This window comes from Xenopus tropicalis, chromosome 1, assembly GCF_000004195.4.
Source record: "Xenopus tropicalis strain Nigerian chromosome 1, UCB_Xtro_10.0, whole genome shotgun sequence".
Lineage (NCBI taxonomy): Eukaryota > Metazoa > Chordata > Amphibia > Anura > Pipidae > Xenopus > Xenopus tropicalis.
Genome location: NC_030677.2, coordinates 44,596,192 through 44,613,152, shown reverse-complemented (window position 1 = coordinate 44,613,152; position 16,961 = coordinate 44,596,192). Strand labels below are relative to the sequence as shown.

The following is a 16,961-nucleotide window of genomic DNA, read 5'->3' as shown; positions in this document are numbered from 1 at the left end:
AAAGGTTGGGGATCCCTGCATTAGGGCAACAAAACACTAGAAATTTCCCTGTGTGCAGTTACCCTTAAAGCATCTAAAACAGCCCTGTGTACCATTGCGGTTTAGTTGAACAGATTGCCCAAGTACCACTACTAAACTATCTAAATAATAATCTCCTCCGTATCTGTAAACCTCAGACACATATTGCAGCTGGGAGAGAGGTGGTGTTTGTTTTTACAGATCTCATTAATCTTTATTAAACAAACTCTTGATTACAGAGTGTAATTTAAATTCTTTTAAATTAAAGAATAGGGAGACTACTATGCATACATTGTTTACATACGTGTAAACTGTGCCTGTGCTAATGTATAAAAAAAACCAAATGGTACAGGTATTGAACCTGTTATCCAGAATGCTCGGGACCTGGGGCTTTCCGGATAAGGGGTCTTTCCATAATTTGGAGTACAAGTTACTAAAGTACAAGGTACTGTTTTATTATTACAGAGAAAAAGGGAATCATTTGCTTATAATGGAGTCTATGGGAGATGGACTTTCTGGATAATGGGTTTCCGGATGACTGATCCCATACCTGTAATGTAATCTACAGGGGTTAATTATCTAATGATTACCGTATCCCTTTAAATTTCTCCTCTCAAAACAAACCAATATTCACACCAACAATATTTCAGACCAAATTATTTTATTTTGCTCCACAATACAAAAAGCAAATATTAAATAACAAAATTTAGAATTATCAAACAGGCAAACATAACCTATATACTTTTTTGGCCAAGATCACACTATACAGCAAAACCACTGGAAGAACAATAACAGGATACAGCTGATACCTGTGTAATGCAAGAGAATAAGTAAATTAATGTCTGGATTGTAGCAATGCTTCATCACTGCAGATGAGTTATTGTGTAGCAACCCAGACTGAGTAAATAAAAGTACAACAGTAGCCCCACTTGAGTTACATGACCAAAAAGCAAGGGGATTAGAACACAAGGATACACCCCAGCTCTGAGGGCCACGCTCGTGCAATCTGAACTACCATAACAGCAGGACTCTAAATAAATATGAAGAGATTTGTCAGTATTTAGAACTGTGCATTTCTGGATGCTTTCAATGTCAAACTAAAAGTGCAGTTGCGATTCTGAATGTACAGTGCTAGCAAAAGTATTTAGACCCACAAAGAAAATCTTTGTTTCTCGGAGATATTTGTATTTCAAAGTATTAAAACTTAAAATTAGTATTTGAAATTATTAGATGTTAGAAAATAAAAGCCTTTAAAAGTGAAATATAGCACTATTATTCAATCCACATTGTATAATATCGGTAGATCATCCTTTTGCAGCAATAACAAGTTAAAATCTATTAGGAATGTTACAGATTTGCACAGTCTGGAAGTGATAATGGCACTTGGCAATTTGCTGAGCTAAATGATATTTGTACACTTTCAACAATTTCCAAACTGTGCCACAGATTTTCAGTTGGGCTGAGATCAGGGCTTTAACTGGGCCACTGTAGAACAGTCACCTTTTTGTTTTAGAGACATTCTAGCCCTGTGTTTGGGATCTTTGTCTTGTTCAAACAAACCTTCATCCAATTAGTTTTCTAGGCAGGTTCTCGTGCAATATTCCCCTGTATTTTACACTATCCACTTCTATTTTGTATCAAGATGTCTCCCTGGAGTCCCACAGCATGTTACCCCCATGCCATATTAAGAGCTATGCAAAATGCTGTAGCTTGAGAACAAAAAAATGAATAGACCATAAATTCCCAGTAAAAGTCCTGGTCTCCGTTCAGCTGAGAAGCAGTGGCACTATGTGGTCCATATTTGTCTGAAACAGAGGGTCAAGATCACTTCTAAATGTTGTGCGAAGTGAATATTTATGTAAACAAAGCAATGAGTTATTATATTTGTACGAACTTTTTCTGGTACAAAAGTGTCAGAAAATGGATGAAATTTTAAGTTTCAGATATAAAAATATCAACAAACATAAGGTCAGTGTAGAATTTGCTGTTCAGTAAAGAAATAGCCAACGGTCTGAATACTTTTGCAAGGCACTGTTACCAGCACTGTATGAAAGGCAAGGTCTGCAGAGTATGGTAAGCTAGAACTTGGAGTATATGCCATAGCTTTTCACAACAATGGGTAATTTTTCTAGGAAAACGGTTATACCATCACGTGTGAGACTGATAAACTGAGGTGACACAGTGGTGGCTGCCTTTTTCAATCTCCGAAAGGACCAGAGAAGAGGCTTTTATTCCCACTGGCTTCTATTCACACTAGTATGCTTGGTTATAATGCTTACCTTATTTTTAATTGTGGCACTGGTATTATCGGGGTTTAATTTATTAATTTACATACTGCAATTTAGACAGGTATATACCCAGAGTTTTTTCAAGCCCCGAAAACCTCTGCTATTGAGAGAAACTAGTGTATTGCACAATTAATGCAGGTGCAACTTCTTACATTGCTTAAATCAGAGCCAGACATGTCTTCCATTACACATGCTGCAAATCAAATTGCCTCCAAGGATGTGATTATGGCCCAGCCACACTGGGATTTCAATCCCACTCATGTGTATAGTGCTCGTGAACCCTGAACTTTCCACAATGACAGTACTGTTATAACAACTTGTAGGCTACACAACTTCAGGATAAAATGAATTCAATTACAGGACAAACAAATAGCTGGTTCAAAAAGGGACGTTTATACCATACAAACCTCAGTGCCACATCTGCATAATTCATTTCATACTCACTCCCTTGCTCAGTCTTGCTCCACCATTGCACTTCAACTGCATTTTATTTAAAAGCCCAGGACTCTTCTCCTTGAATTAGAGGCATTCACTTTCAAAGCGGTTACATTTTACTGACAATAGCAAATTATTTACTTTATATCAAAAAATATATATCTATAAAAAGCATGTATATGCATGTATCATATTAATATTCTCCCAACACAACAACTTTATTCAACACAAAGTAGTTCACAATAGCAGCATAGACACTGGAATGACACTGAAATACAAAACTTCATATTTTAAGATATTCACTGCCAAGCTGCTCGGACATTGCCCGATCTTGTAGGCCTCAGCAGAGCCCCACTGGATCCTGTCCTTTCGCTTCGATTGGTTGCACTGGACATCCTTGAAAAGCCTCCTTAAATAAATTGTGCAAAAGAAAATTAGAACACAACAGAAACGAACTATGCAATCACAAACTGTATATGTATGTATTTTGTTGTACTGTGGCAACAAATTTAAAGATAAAAAAAATAGCTACAATGAAACAGCAATTCCTTAACACGTATTCCAACATATACAGCTACAAAAGTATAAAGCATTGTGTAAAAGACAAATAAAGCCAAAAGCAGGGTTAGGCTAAAAAATGATGAATTGGGCCTGCTGCAACACAGAGGTAAAGCATTCCAAGGACAGTGACATTCCAATTTGTCCTAACTCCTCCATGTTTTGTGTCTGTGTAAGCCCTCTGCCTAGGGCTCTGAACATAATCAGTAACTACTGGCTGTAGTAGAAATATTAGAAAAACACTAGAGTGCACAAAGAAATACTACCAGTGCAGGACAGCTACTTAGATGGCTCAGCTAAGCATTAGTAGCTTATATATAGTAACTTACCTGAAGATACAGAGGGGCTGAGACGGCTTACTGATGCTTTTCCGGGTCTGGGCGACAATGCAGTTGCGCTAAGGTACCCTGCTTGGCGCTGGTAATCCATGAGTTGCTCAGTTCTGGTCATCCCAACTGTCGGCTTTACAGACTCAAGCCTTTTGAGTAAAGCCTACAAAATAAGTAAATTGCATCCAAAGACTTGACTACAATACACTGTCTATTATATGCCTTATACATCTCAACAGAAACAGTCTAAGGTGTATCAAGGGTAAGACTGTCAATATACAATTTAAGGCCAATAAAATGTCATCTGTGTTGCAGTGCACATTAGAGTAAGGGTAATGCAAAACAGGGCTGATTCTCAGCCTGTGTATAAACGTATATCTGCTGGTGTCCACACTGCATCGGCCAGACACAAAGAGCAGATTTTACCACAAAAATGCATAGTCTTGTTTCCATGTGAAAACAGCACATCATATCAGTCTCTGCCCCTACTACGGTCACACACACTATGGTCAATTTTTTCAGTAATTTAACACACCTGTATGTTGTATGTGTGAAGAAACTGATCAAAACCCACACAGACATGGGGAAAATCTACAATCCCCTTGCAAATAGTGCCCAGACTGGAATTGAACTTAGGATCTCAGAGCTGCAAGGCAGAAATGCTACCCACTGAGCCACTTGTTAATAAGTAAGTGTACCCAGACCTATTTATTTCAAGCAAAAGTGTAAAGGCTTGCAGTGCACAAGGGAAAGAACATGGCATTTAAAACAGATGACCAACAGCATGTGCTTACATGAATGCCTTGATGGTCATGTTAAACAGAGAAGCCTTATGAACTGAAGGTAATAAAGTAGAGAGAAGAAGGGATGCCTGAAATAGAACAAGCTCACATTCCAGAACGGGCAGTGCTAAAGTAGACTTGTGCTATTAACCACAACAGTCACGGTCCTTCCTGAAACATTTCCATGCTGCTCCCAACCTCAAGATTATATCTTTTAGACTGGTATGGAAATCCAAATTATGGAAAGATTCCCAGTTCCCAAACAATACTAGGTAAAGTGGGTTAGGCTAATGCTACAATAGATATATACTGCTCCACCAGATTCTTCACTCTGCCTGTCACTGCACACACAGGTAGATTTTAGCTCAATTCACTTAAGTATTCTTGTGCTGAAACGCAGCCAATAAATACAGTGACAGGCGGAAATCATAGTTATAACTTATTATGGACTAGGCCAGAACTGGCCAGCATTCACCTTAAAGTGGCCATACACGGGCCAATAAAAGCTTCCATCAGTTGGAGTCAGCAGTTTACAAGCCCACAAATGGGGCCCTCAGAGGGGTTTGCCTGAGCGATATCTGGCTAAAACTTCCATATATCGATTAAGCAGGTTTAAAAATCAAGTTGAGGCAAGGAGTACATCAGCGGGCCTTGTCCCAACAGCCTGCATCCCATCAGTGTGATCTGATTGTTTGGAGCCGAACGATCTGATCAGTCCGATATCAGCCACCTCAAGGGGGGCATATTGGGGAGTAATCTGCTTGTTTGGCTTCCTTGCCAAACGAGCGGTCTTTCTGTGTATGGGCAGCTTTACTCTGTGGCTATTTTCTGCATACTTTGACAGTAACCTTCACTTTTTAATTTATGCTGTTAGTTTTGCTTTGTACTGGAATAACTTGGGGGATATAAAATCTGGCCCATCAATGTCAAATTGTATTTGAACAGAACGGACAAGAGAGCTGATGCCCTGACAGAGATCACCCTTGTTTCTGGACAGACGCAGTGCCCATATCTGTTCCCTTGACAAGACCCTTCAGACAGCTGGAATGGCAGGCAGCTGACTATTACGCAATAGCACCTGTTCCAATTTATTTATACATCACTTGCTCTGCCTAAATGTCACTTTCACAGTGCTGCACATGCCGACACATTTCTTTTTGCTGCTTTAGCAGACAGCAAGACTTACTATACAGATACTTACTCCATTAACAAATAACAGCATTTTATGTCTGACATAAAATTACCCCAAGGTTTCATTGTTAAAAACAAACAAACTAAAAAGATCTTGTTAACCAGAGCTGACAACTTCTTGAATGTCGCTTCCTGAGGGTCAGGGGGTGTGGCAAGTATATTGCCTGTAGGCGGTGCTCAGCTCTTTGAAGCAATGCGGTGTTCAGATATCATTTCCCCCAGTGTCAGAGCTTAGCACTGCCCCTCCAGCAATGCACATAAGAATAAGCATAAGAGTTTTTGCATGGAGCTCCACCGGTCACTATTCTGTGTGTAGCAGCCACGGCACTGTATATTAAATAACATCATGAGCAGTGACAGGAAGATAGAGATAGGATGTTTTGTGTGCCATAGACTGCTGCTGCTTTCTGTTGGTTGGAAGTGGTGGAAAGCACTACAGGGGTCATTTACACAGAACTTGCGTTGACATGTACTGCCTGAACTTCCGTATAGCTGCTCTTGCCACTGTTGCCTCCTGCTCCGACTTTCATGCAGTTACATCTGACACAGAGATCTACTCCAGGGTTCCCACACCAGCCTGCATGAATAACTGCAGTGCATCTGTGCCAGAAGGCATGTCACTCCTACACCAGGTATCAGTTACCCATCCCTCATGAGGGGCAAGAGGTTCGAAGTGCCGCATATGTTTTGCCACCATCACCCTTAAGCTTATACAGTAATACTCCCTTTCCTTTACCTTGTTACACTGTGAACAAGGTAAAGGAAAGGTTAAATTACACTGTGTGTCTAAGGGATTTTGGGAATTTTTTTTGTACAAGTTTTATATCTTTACTTTCAATCTGTGGAATCAGGTATGTGTGTGTAGAAAATAATACATTTATATTTATTCCTGGAAGTTCAGAGTTTATGCATCCTTTCCACATAAATCCAACTTTATAGCGTGTTGCAAAAAAGTGCTCTGAAAATTTTATACAGGTATATGTAAACACCTTATTCAGCACTCATACTTAGACCGAAAGTTCCCCAAAAAAACAAAACTGTTGCACACATTACTAAATATTATCGTATGAAAGGCTAATAACATGCACATAGGGACTGCCGGTATGCAAATATCAGAGATTTCATATGTGGTGTAATAATGCCCCCTGCTGGTTATATATATATATATATATATATATATATATATATATATATATTATATATATATATATATTATATATATATAATATATATATATATAATATATATATATATATATATAATATATACCAAATCAAACACAACCAGCACCAAGGGTCTTGTGGTTCAAACAAATATTAGTGTATTATAATTGCATGTACAACTGACGTTTCGGTCCCTTTTATATATAAAGTGTATAAGGACACTGATCCAGATCTTCCTATGACCTAATTCAAAGTTAATACATTTTAGGGCCCCAGTAACTTTGTAACTCATACTGAAATTGCTTCTCAAGCAGAGCCCTACTTGTCCCTCCAATAGTGGGGGTCTGATCCTGTAGTTATGCCCCAGCCAAATATATATTTATACTGAGAAAAAAATATATACCAGAGAAAGAGAGTTTAGACTAGGTGCGAAAGTTGAGAGAATGTACTTAGCATTTATTATTATGTAGCCATCAAGTCAAACAGCCATATTGGCTATTTAGTTTCCACTGCTAAAAGTGGTAGAATGGATCTGGTAAAAAAAAAAACCATGATCTTTACAGAAAAAAAATGAGAAAAAAAACCCCCACCCAAACAAAATCTTAAGAAGCAATTATAAAACTGAAGAGAAAGATTGGAATATATTATTTCTGCATCTTTTAAAGGACAAGGAAAGTGTAACGCACTTGATGAAAAGCAAAAACTCCCCCACAGCCCCTTGCAGCTACCCTGGACCGGAAGCACATGGTGGTAAGCTGCTTGTTTATGCAAATCCATCGAGAGAGGGATTTTTCGTTCCTCACGGAGCTACTCTGTGACATTTGATCAATTTCTGAAAAACCCAACAGTAAACTGGTCTTAGTGGGGGTAATGCCGACCACGTGTGAAGATAGAACCCAAAAAGGAAGAGGTTTTGTAACAAATGCAAGATTTCATATGTACTGGTTATTTGTATTTTACTTTATCATCAATGTTTTCAGCTTGATGAAAACCTGATGCAGGACAGATTTCTATGCAGCATGAGCATTCACCCTGGATTAGGGTACTTACCATGTTTTCCCTTTCAATGCGTTGCTGTTCCTTTTGTCTATTTATTGCACTGTGGTACAGCCTGGTTGGCGCAGACATGGGTTTTTTAGGAGTAAGGCTCTTGCTACGGGGTTTGGCTGCCTGTCGTGTCAGTTCTTTCAGCAGCCTTTGGTTTTCACGTTCAATTTGCCTCACTTCATCATTCGAAAAAGAGAAGTTCTTCTTGTTATGCATGACTGGGTTTTCATCCTGTACTGAACTGGGCTCCTTTTTATCCAGGTGCATGAATGCTACATAAAACAAAGGGACTGTAAATGATACATAAACAGTGAGATGTACACAACAAAATTAGTTTTGTATCCTTAAAAGTATCCTTGTGAAAAATCAGGAGATATTTTTGAGAAACAAGGTAACCATTTTGAAATAAAACACAATAAACGTTATCTAAAGATAACAGCATTATTTTCTTTATAAGATGATAATTAGAAAAAGCTTTCATTTTACTTGCTTTAATGTTTGGCAATCAACTTGCAAAAGCAAACAGGAACTAAAATAAAAGCTTGTGTTATGCTTCATTTACCCTGGTACCATTCTGACTGGCAAACATGGTATTACACCTTTATCTAGCTTAAAAAAAAAAATAAAAAACCTTCACTCTTGCTTAGAGGGAAGTGAAGCCTTATGCTTCAAAGTAAAGAATTCAGATGATCTAGATTTTGCAAATTGTTCCAACTTCACCGAAATATTAAATCGCCAACAGAAACAGTTACGATTCATCATTAAGTGACTTATCTCCCTTACAGGACAAGGAAAGGTTAATATAAATTAAAAGTAAGTCTAAAGGCATTCTTTTTAAGTACTTACTGCATATCTAAATTCCCAGATCCCTGCTTGCTTCTCTGAGATATGGTGCTGGCAGCCTACAGCAGTGTGAAGACTACAGTGACATCACTGAAATCTCTCTCCCCTTCCTGTAGGTGCCAGCGGCAGCCTTCCTATTCTCTGAGCATGTGTGTAACTTGATCCTGTCTCCTGTTCTGAGCTACACATGCCCACCAGCCAATCAGAAGCGGATCTGGCAGAGGGGAGGGGGGGAGGGAATGAAACACATGTGCAGTATGAAGCAAGGAGGGAAAGGAAGGGAGAATACCTTTTTAGAGATGGCTGCCTGTTCTAGATAATGTGAAGTAAGTGTGACTGAGTAAATATTTGATTAGGTGAGCCAAAAGTGTGGCGTTTTTACTAAACAATAGGAGGACTATTGGGCAGTATGCTTTTTAAATTTTGACTTGCATTCTCCTTTAAGGTGAAGGTCTGAGGCATGTGCACCAGGGCCCACTATTCTATTTGGCGAGTTCACCCCTAATTTGAAACTGTGTTGGATTATTTCTTTTAAGTGATCTAACAGATCAGGAAAAGTTTTTCTTGCGTAAAATGAAAGAAGAAAAACAAAAAACAAACAAAAAACCCCACCTTGTTCAATTAAAGAATTATATAGCCATTATGGGCACAGCTCATTGAACTGTTCTATTCTAGAAACCAACCACCCATTTTAAAACATGATGCTTCCTACTCATTCTTTAAAATCTATCCATCCCTTTAGCCTTTTGCATACCATGCTGAATCAGCCAATGTATGGTCACCTTTACATGATGTTATTCAACAATTCTGTGGTATGCAAACGCTGTAAACCAAGCCCCTTTTAACCATGACAATATTAATGGAAAGGTGGTTTATACATGGCATTATTGTACACTGTACAGTTGCTAAATGAAGATGCCTTTCCTCTGAGCAGTTTTACGTTAATTGAGTGCACTGGGTAATCTTTGGATCATTTGAAGAAATTCATAATAAGTGGCCAACTTAAATACCCAAGCACCCCATGAATAAAGTGCACCTCTTACCTCTTTAGAAGTTTAGTTTAGGTTCACTGGGCCCTCCTGGCTCTCTTAACCTTCCTCTCCCCATGTGCCCCTTCACCCTAGTCAAAATCTGGATTCTCATAAAAAAATAATTAAAAATGAATAAAGGCATTTTTTCCATTACCTTTAAGAAGTTGATTAAGGTCCACTGCATCTTGAACAGCCTTCTGGTTAATTCTTAAGTCATTATCTGGATCTATAGGTACAATATACAAAATATGTCAGCAATATCACTGTTAGGAAGCATGGTACATGGTAAAAAAACAAAAACAAAAAAAAAAAACACTTTTTTTCAAGTAGAAACTACAAGCAGACTTGTGGATAACATCCTTATAAATTTTACAAAAAACTTGAACAGAAATAATACATGGAACCAAGCAACCATTTCAGATTGTAAGCTTTTTTGGGCAGGGGCCTCTTTACCCTTTGTATCAGTTATTGGTTATTTTTGTATGTTTAATGTATACACCCATTTACTGAATAATAATAGTCAGCAAGATACACAGAGCAGAGGCTCATGCTTTTCATGCAGACTGGTGATATGTTTCCCCCCCAAAGCAGTGGTTTTCAACCTGCTGTTTTTCAGTAGTTGTTACTGGCTGCCTTTGGTTTGTTTAAAGCTAATATTCAGCAACAGCTGGAGAGTTACAGTTTGAAGATCATTGTTTTAAAGATACTATGGAGCCCTCCAGGAGGACTATGCACACAATTATCATGTCAAACAGTAGACTGAGGCCTAAGATGCCAATCAAACACAGATAGATCCCTCTCCTCTGTGGTTGATTAGTACCTTAAACATCAGCCAGTTGTATGACATAATTTTGTTTTTATTCGCTATTCTTTTTAGAAATGCAGCATTGCACTATTTGGTCAACACTGGGTGAAGATAATAGATATAAATTTGTAATGATGGGTCTTTTTTTTTTATACAACTGTAATTGGTCTATGGGAACTAAATGCAGTATTCCTTAATGATATTTTTTATTGATGGAGAGAATGTTTTAAGGCTACAAAAGGTGGATTATTGCCCATTTCTGATTGTATTAACTGATTAAGGTGTAACACTTTATGTACATAATAAGCAAATGCACATTATATATAAATTGTATTCATTTTATCTATGTTATATATGCTTTGTGAATGTCTTATTATGTATATTATGTGAATAGTTTATTTTTTGGGAAATGTGTCAATTATGTAAAAAATAAGTATAAAGAGTAAGGGGCAGATTTATTATGCTGTGTAAAAAATGGCGACAAAATTTGCTATACATCGCTGCGTAAAAAACTGCATAAATTGAGTGTGATTTTTTTACAAGTTTTTATCTTCCTTAAATCTGGCATATGGAAGGCGAACTTCTCCATTTATTTTAAACTGCTTTTTACGGCGAATGTCATTTTACACAGCATAATAAACAGGACCCTAAGAGTATAAAGAGTGCAGTATGGTTAGATAAAGGCTTTTGTTACCATGGCAATGTGTATGTAGGAAGTAGAAAACTAGTGTAATGAATGTACTAAGCAGATTAAATGGTTGCTGTGTGTAGAAAAACCAAGGCACAAGTGCACAAAGATTTATCACCTAGTGCACATGTGCAAAGATTTTTCCCTATGCTCAGCAAATTTTGACACTGATTATGACACTCAGTGAAAGTACATAGATGTCGCTATATTCACATGTATGTGTGAATTTCGATTCCCCGTTGAACGCTAAGCTGCATAAAGCTACTTATAGTATTTGAAGTTTGAAATCTACTTAAATTCCCCTCAATGAAAACTTGTGCTGAAATATTGGGGAGATTTACCCAAATGCATCCACATCCTGGCAGCAAATTGTTCCATTATAGCTGGATGGTATGTACTTATTACTGTATTGTATTTTGTAATCTGTGATGTTATTACCACTGCTTGTAATTTTTATGGATTTCCTATATAAGTAAAAAGTATTGTTTTTTTCATTATACCACCTTTTTTGGTATCCAGATTTTAAGATTTACAGTTGTATGTTATTCCATCTATTATTTGGTGAAGATGGTTGTATACTCTTGCACCTGAATATTCCAACTTCTTTAAATGTGGCAGGTAGTGCCCTGTATTGAGAGCCACCCATTTAAAGGACAAGGAAAGTCAAAAACTATTAAGCACACAATTCAATAGTACTGCTATTGCTATGTAAAAACGCTATATTTCTGGCTTGCCTAATGAAAGATTTATAGAGAAACACTTGCTACATACTCGTTTCAGTGAACAGCGCCGCCATCTTTAATAAGGGATGCCCACTTCCTTTCCCTCACCGTCTCCACTCTCCCAGCACCCTGTGTCTTTCTGTGTCTGGCCGCGTCTCCCCCAACTCCTCCCCAGGACCTGACAGCTGCATCTTCCTGTGTCCGGCCACGTCTCACACCCACCCCCCGCCGCTCCAGCTGCATGCTCTTCTTATGGCCCCAGCTCACCGCTGCATCCACTTTTTTTATGAAGCGTCACCATAGCAACCGGACGCTATGGGGAGCGCTCCTGCTTGTGCGCATGTGCTTACTAAAGAGCTAGTATTAAGCTGGCCATACACGCACCGATAATACCGTACAAAACCTCGTTTCGTACGATATTCGGTGCGTGTATGGCAAGTCGGCGAGGTGAGCGATATCGCAGGAGGCTGCTGATATTGGTCGACTCACCGATCGGGTGGGTTAAAAGATTTTGATCGGGCGCCATAGAAGGCACCTGAGCAAAATCTGCCATCAGAGCTGAATCGGCAGAAGGAGGTAGAAATCCTATTGTTTCTACCTCCATATCTGCCGTTTCAGCCCTGAACGTTAGTGGCCAATTGGAACGATCGGTCGCACGAAAGATCGAAAATCGCCACGTGTGGCCACCTTTAGTGTCTGTGCAGGAGCGATGCATTATGGGAATCTTTTCTAGCCAGCTCAGCATTGTTTCTTCCAGTTTGGCTTCTGATCATCTGAACGATTGAAATATGGGGAGACTTAAGGGCACTATTGAGACAACTGAAGGTATGCCTGCAGTTTGAGATTAACTCTTTACTAGCCTTTCCTTCTCCTTTAATGTAACTCAACTTTCTCCAGTCCATTTTTACTACTTTCATATTTTGCTTCTCTCATTTCTGTTACGCATCCATATTCATTTTGTTGTTCCCATGATTATCCTATCATCCTCTCTCTTCTAAACAATTCTCTCTCTTATATTCCAGATGACTACCCTCCCCATAATCCCACATTTCCTCTAGAATAAAGATGCTAAACATTGGAATTACCATATATTTCTTGACTGATGTTCTCTTGTCGTTTAAATGTACTTTTGAGTACTTCACTGGTAGCAGCAAGGTCAAATGACTGAATAGGACTGATATCTGGTGTAGAAAGTGGTGTTACATCGGTAACAGTGTCTTCTGACTCCTCAGCATAGTGCCTTAATTCTCTCATTGATGAGCGAGAAGGCTTCCTTTCAGGAGATCGCATTAATGATCCTTTTGAAGACTGATATGATGATTTTGATGCACCATCATCGGAGCCAGTGTCTGAATACTCTGTATCTGAACTAGATATGGTAGAAACAAAGTCTCTGTTTGATTTTCCAGTGCTTTTCTTTCCAATATTTGTTTGTTTTGCAGTTTTGGGTCTTGAATTGTGACATTCGTCTTCGCTACTGTCTTCCTCATCTGGGTAATAATTGTCTTCAAACTCCCGCCTTATTTGGGGAATACCAGTTGGGATGGTGGCTTCTATCCTTAAACTTTGTGCAGAGGTCCTACCAGACTTAAGTGCACTATCAGGTCTGGGAGCAACAGCTGCTGTTGATGGACTTGATGGTTTGGCAATCTTTTCCTCATACACATGATTCCTCCCTTTCTCTCCAGACATAACATTTTGCTTATTTTCAAATGAAATTTTATTGACATCTTTATTTACATTTGTGTTTATATTTTCTTGCTTGTTTGAACCTACAGAGGCGACACCGACTTTATTTGCACTCTCATCAACATCGCTGTCGAAAAAGGAATGGTCAACTTCACCATCATCAGAGAGATTGCCATAGCGATCCATATCTTTCTAAGATCTAAAATAAACAAAAGAAAAAAATATTAGAGAGAGAGAGATGGATTTAGGACATAAAGAAGCCAATAAACAACAGGGTTTGATGTAAAGTGCTACGAGCCAAAACTGCAGAAAAAACACTATGAGCTGAGCAATCACTTGGCAAAACTGAACACTGATTAAAAAAAAATACCAAATGGTAAAAAAAAAGTTTTTTACACATATAGTAAGTCACATGGCAAACGGAGTATGGGAAGTACAGGGATGACATCTGAGTGACCAGTAGAAGCAATGACCTATTAGCAAAGTATTCCAGTACTTATCAGGTTAAGCAGAACATTTTCATTTGTTTTAACCAAACCTGAGCATAATGCGCTCTACCTGAAAGTGTACATGCATACTAAAATAAAACTTTTCAGCTTATATAAAAACAGTGAAGCTAAATTAATATGTTTGTAATAGACTACCGTGTTATCAAACTTTTTTTTATCATCTTTGAGCGTTATGTGTAAGGCCTATACAGTATATACAAATACTGAAATAAATGAGTGGTAGAGAGAGATTTGAAATGAAAGCAAGAAAAACAGACATGCAGGTCAAGCACAGGGAAGTAAATATGGAATTAATGAAAAAGTAGTGTCTGTAACACTTACTCAAACACTTACTCAAAAGCCATAGAAATCAATAGGCAATGCCAGATGCTGGGAACTGATGTTTTGGTTTTGGCCAAATATCTGATAAAGCCGGATGTCATCATGAAATAATGTCATCATTTTAGATTGTAAGCTCTGTTCACCTCTTGTATCGGTTATTGGTTGCTTTACCTGTTACTCTGTATCTCCAATGTATGAAACTTACTTATTGTACAGCGCTGCAGAATATGTTGGCTCTTTATAAATAAATGTTAATAATAATAATGATAATGGGCATGTCTGAAACAAATTCTATCTTGCAGAATTTCCACATATGGGAAAGACTGATAGCAAGCCTTTGGTAGAGGAAAGAAGTATTTTAACATATAAGCAGAATCACAGACTCTATACTAAAGACAAAAAGATTAAGCAGCTCAATAAATGCAAATGGAAAAAATGGCACTTGGGCATATAAATAATTCCAATCCTAGGCAACACTGTGAGAGAACATTTCAAGAAGAGATACCAATACACTACAAGAAATGATGGCACATCCCTCAATACAAATCATTCTTTATTAACTAGTGTGTTTGCCAAATGGTTAACAGCTTCTGATGGTTTGAAGTATTTAAGGGTGTGCTAGTGATCCAATAAATTACAATTTATGATGTGGGAGGGCAGCCGATCAATGGAATGACACCTTATCATTTGGGGGCACTGCTTATACAAGTAATGACACCTTATGATATGGTAAGGCTGTTGTCAATTCAAGGACACTCCATGATATAGAAGGGCAGCTTAACCAAAGAAACAAATACTAAGAGGGCATTGCTCACAAGCAGAGCTTACAAACTAAAAGCAGAAAGTGTTATGAAACACAAGGTTAAGGCATAAGCAAGTGTAATCCCTTCTTGGCTGTAACCAAGCCAACACCACGGCTAGTGTAGGTTTAGAGAATGGGACACATGTGAATCAGTCCTTCAGGATGGGCCTTCGCTAAGTGGAAGTGACCAAACGGAACTATGGTGTAGTACAACTACAACTCACTGAGCTGTGTGCAGTGCAACGTAACAATGGGTGCCAGAAGGTTCTTGCAGTTGAACAATAGAACTGGTTTATTGTCAGAGACAATCAATATGCAGGGTTATTGCAATATACTCAGACAGAGGAGATATCAGGTAATTGCACAGAAGGTAGAAAAATATGGTGTCCACCCCATAGCTCACCTCAGTCGAGGGTGGGGAAGGTAAGGACCCCCAACCAGCATGGCCTCCCTGTGGAGAGTAGCTTAAGGGTGTCCCTTAGCAGCCAAGAATCCCTCACAGCCGACTATGGATCAGGGATAGGAACTGACCTGATACCTGTGTCTTAACTGTGGCCCTACTCTAAGGCAACAATGCCTGTAGGGAAGAATACTTCCAGCTAATGTCTCCTGGTTGGAGCCGAAACTGCTCTTTCTAACTAATCTCACTTTCCTAGAAAGTACTCTTATAAATTATCCTGACACTTACTATTCCTCATTCACGGGGTCCCTGTTCCTCGACTTCCCTATAGCTGGATGCAGCCTCTAGGGTACTCACTTTACTGGGGCCCTGTTGATCCCAGGCTCCGTGGAACTTCCACCTGGGTCAGCAGATGCAGCCAAAGAGGCAGACCCACCCCCCTGCTAAACACTATATCAGAGTGCCAAGGGAGCGGTTTCCCAGTTAACCAATAAGACACATATGCAAAACTATTACATTACATTAACATTTATTTATAAAGCGCCAACATATTCCGCAGCACTGTACAATAAGTGGGTTACATACATTGGACATACAGAGTAACATATAAAGCAATCAATAACCGATACAAGAGGTGAAGAGAGACCTGCCCAAAGGAGCTTACAATCTAGGGTTGAGACACAACTATAAACTGATACATGGGTCTTTGCCCAGTAACAGCACAAACTAGGAAATTGTAGGGTTTAAAGCCATAGGGACATGTTAACCCTATGGGCCCCTACACAAGATAGTCAGCAAAGTGAGAGAGAGGTGTGAGAAACAAGGCACTGAGCATGACAACTGATGTAAATGCTAATCATATAAGAAATGGCTTCCCATGATATGGGAGTCTAGTTTATAATAAGGAAAATGATGCCATGAACAGCTCCTCAGGATATGGGAATGTAGCTAATGGATATCACCTTATGCTATGGAAAGGAAGGCTATTCTAGTAAAGGCAGCTTACTCAAGTCATGGCAATCCATGATACGGAAGGAAAGCTGATTTAAGAAAACCTGCTCATCACGAAGAGCGGCTTGTCCTAGTAATGCTAGCAAACGTTACTGAAAGGAAGCTTATCCAATAAAGTGCGCCTAGGTGCAAGTAATCAACACCACATAATACGTACTGACTACTTATCGAAAGAATGTAACCAGAGCAAATGTACAGAAGTATACATACCGCAAAGCAGTCCCGCTTTTACTGGGACAGTCCTGGTTTCCCTAAGACAGGTCGTAGCGCCTTATCGCTGTTTATTTGTAGCTCCTTGACTCCAGCAGCAGCAGCAGGTTAGCTCAGCC

At 38.9% G+C, this 16,961-nt stretch overlaps 1 protein-coding gene across 1 annotated transcript; it reads right to left on the bottom strand.

The window, feature by feature from the left end:
- Positions 1-662: 662 nt before the first annotated feature.
- cfap97 (cilia and flagella associated protein 97) lies at positions 663-16,954 on the bottom strand. The gene is given in 6 exon segments (NM_001102741.1): positions 663-3,150; positions 3,629-3,791; positions 7,815-8,083; positions 9,840-9,911; positions 12,986-13,788; positions 16,843-16,954. Coding segments are annotated over 5 exon segments (1,404 nt in total). The 5' UTR covers positions 13,776-13,788; positions 16,843-16,954; the 3' UTR covers positions 663-3,040.
- Between the last annotated feature and the right edge of the window lie 7 nt (positions 16,955-16,961).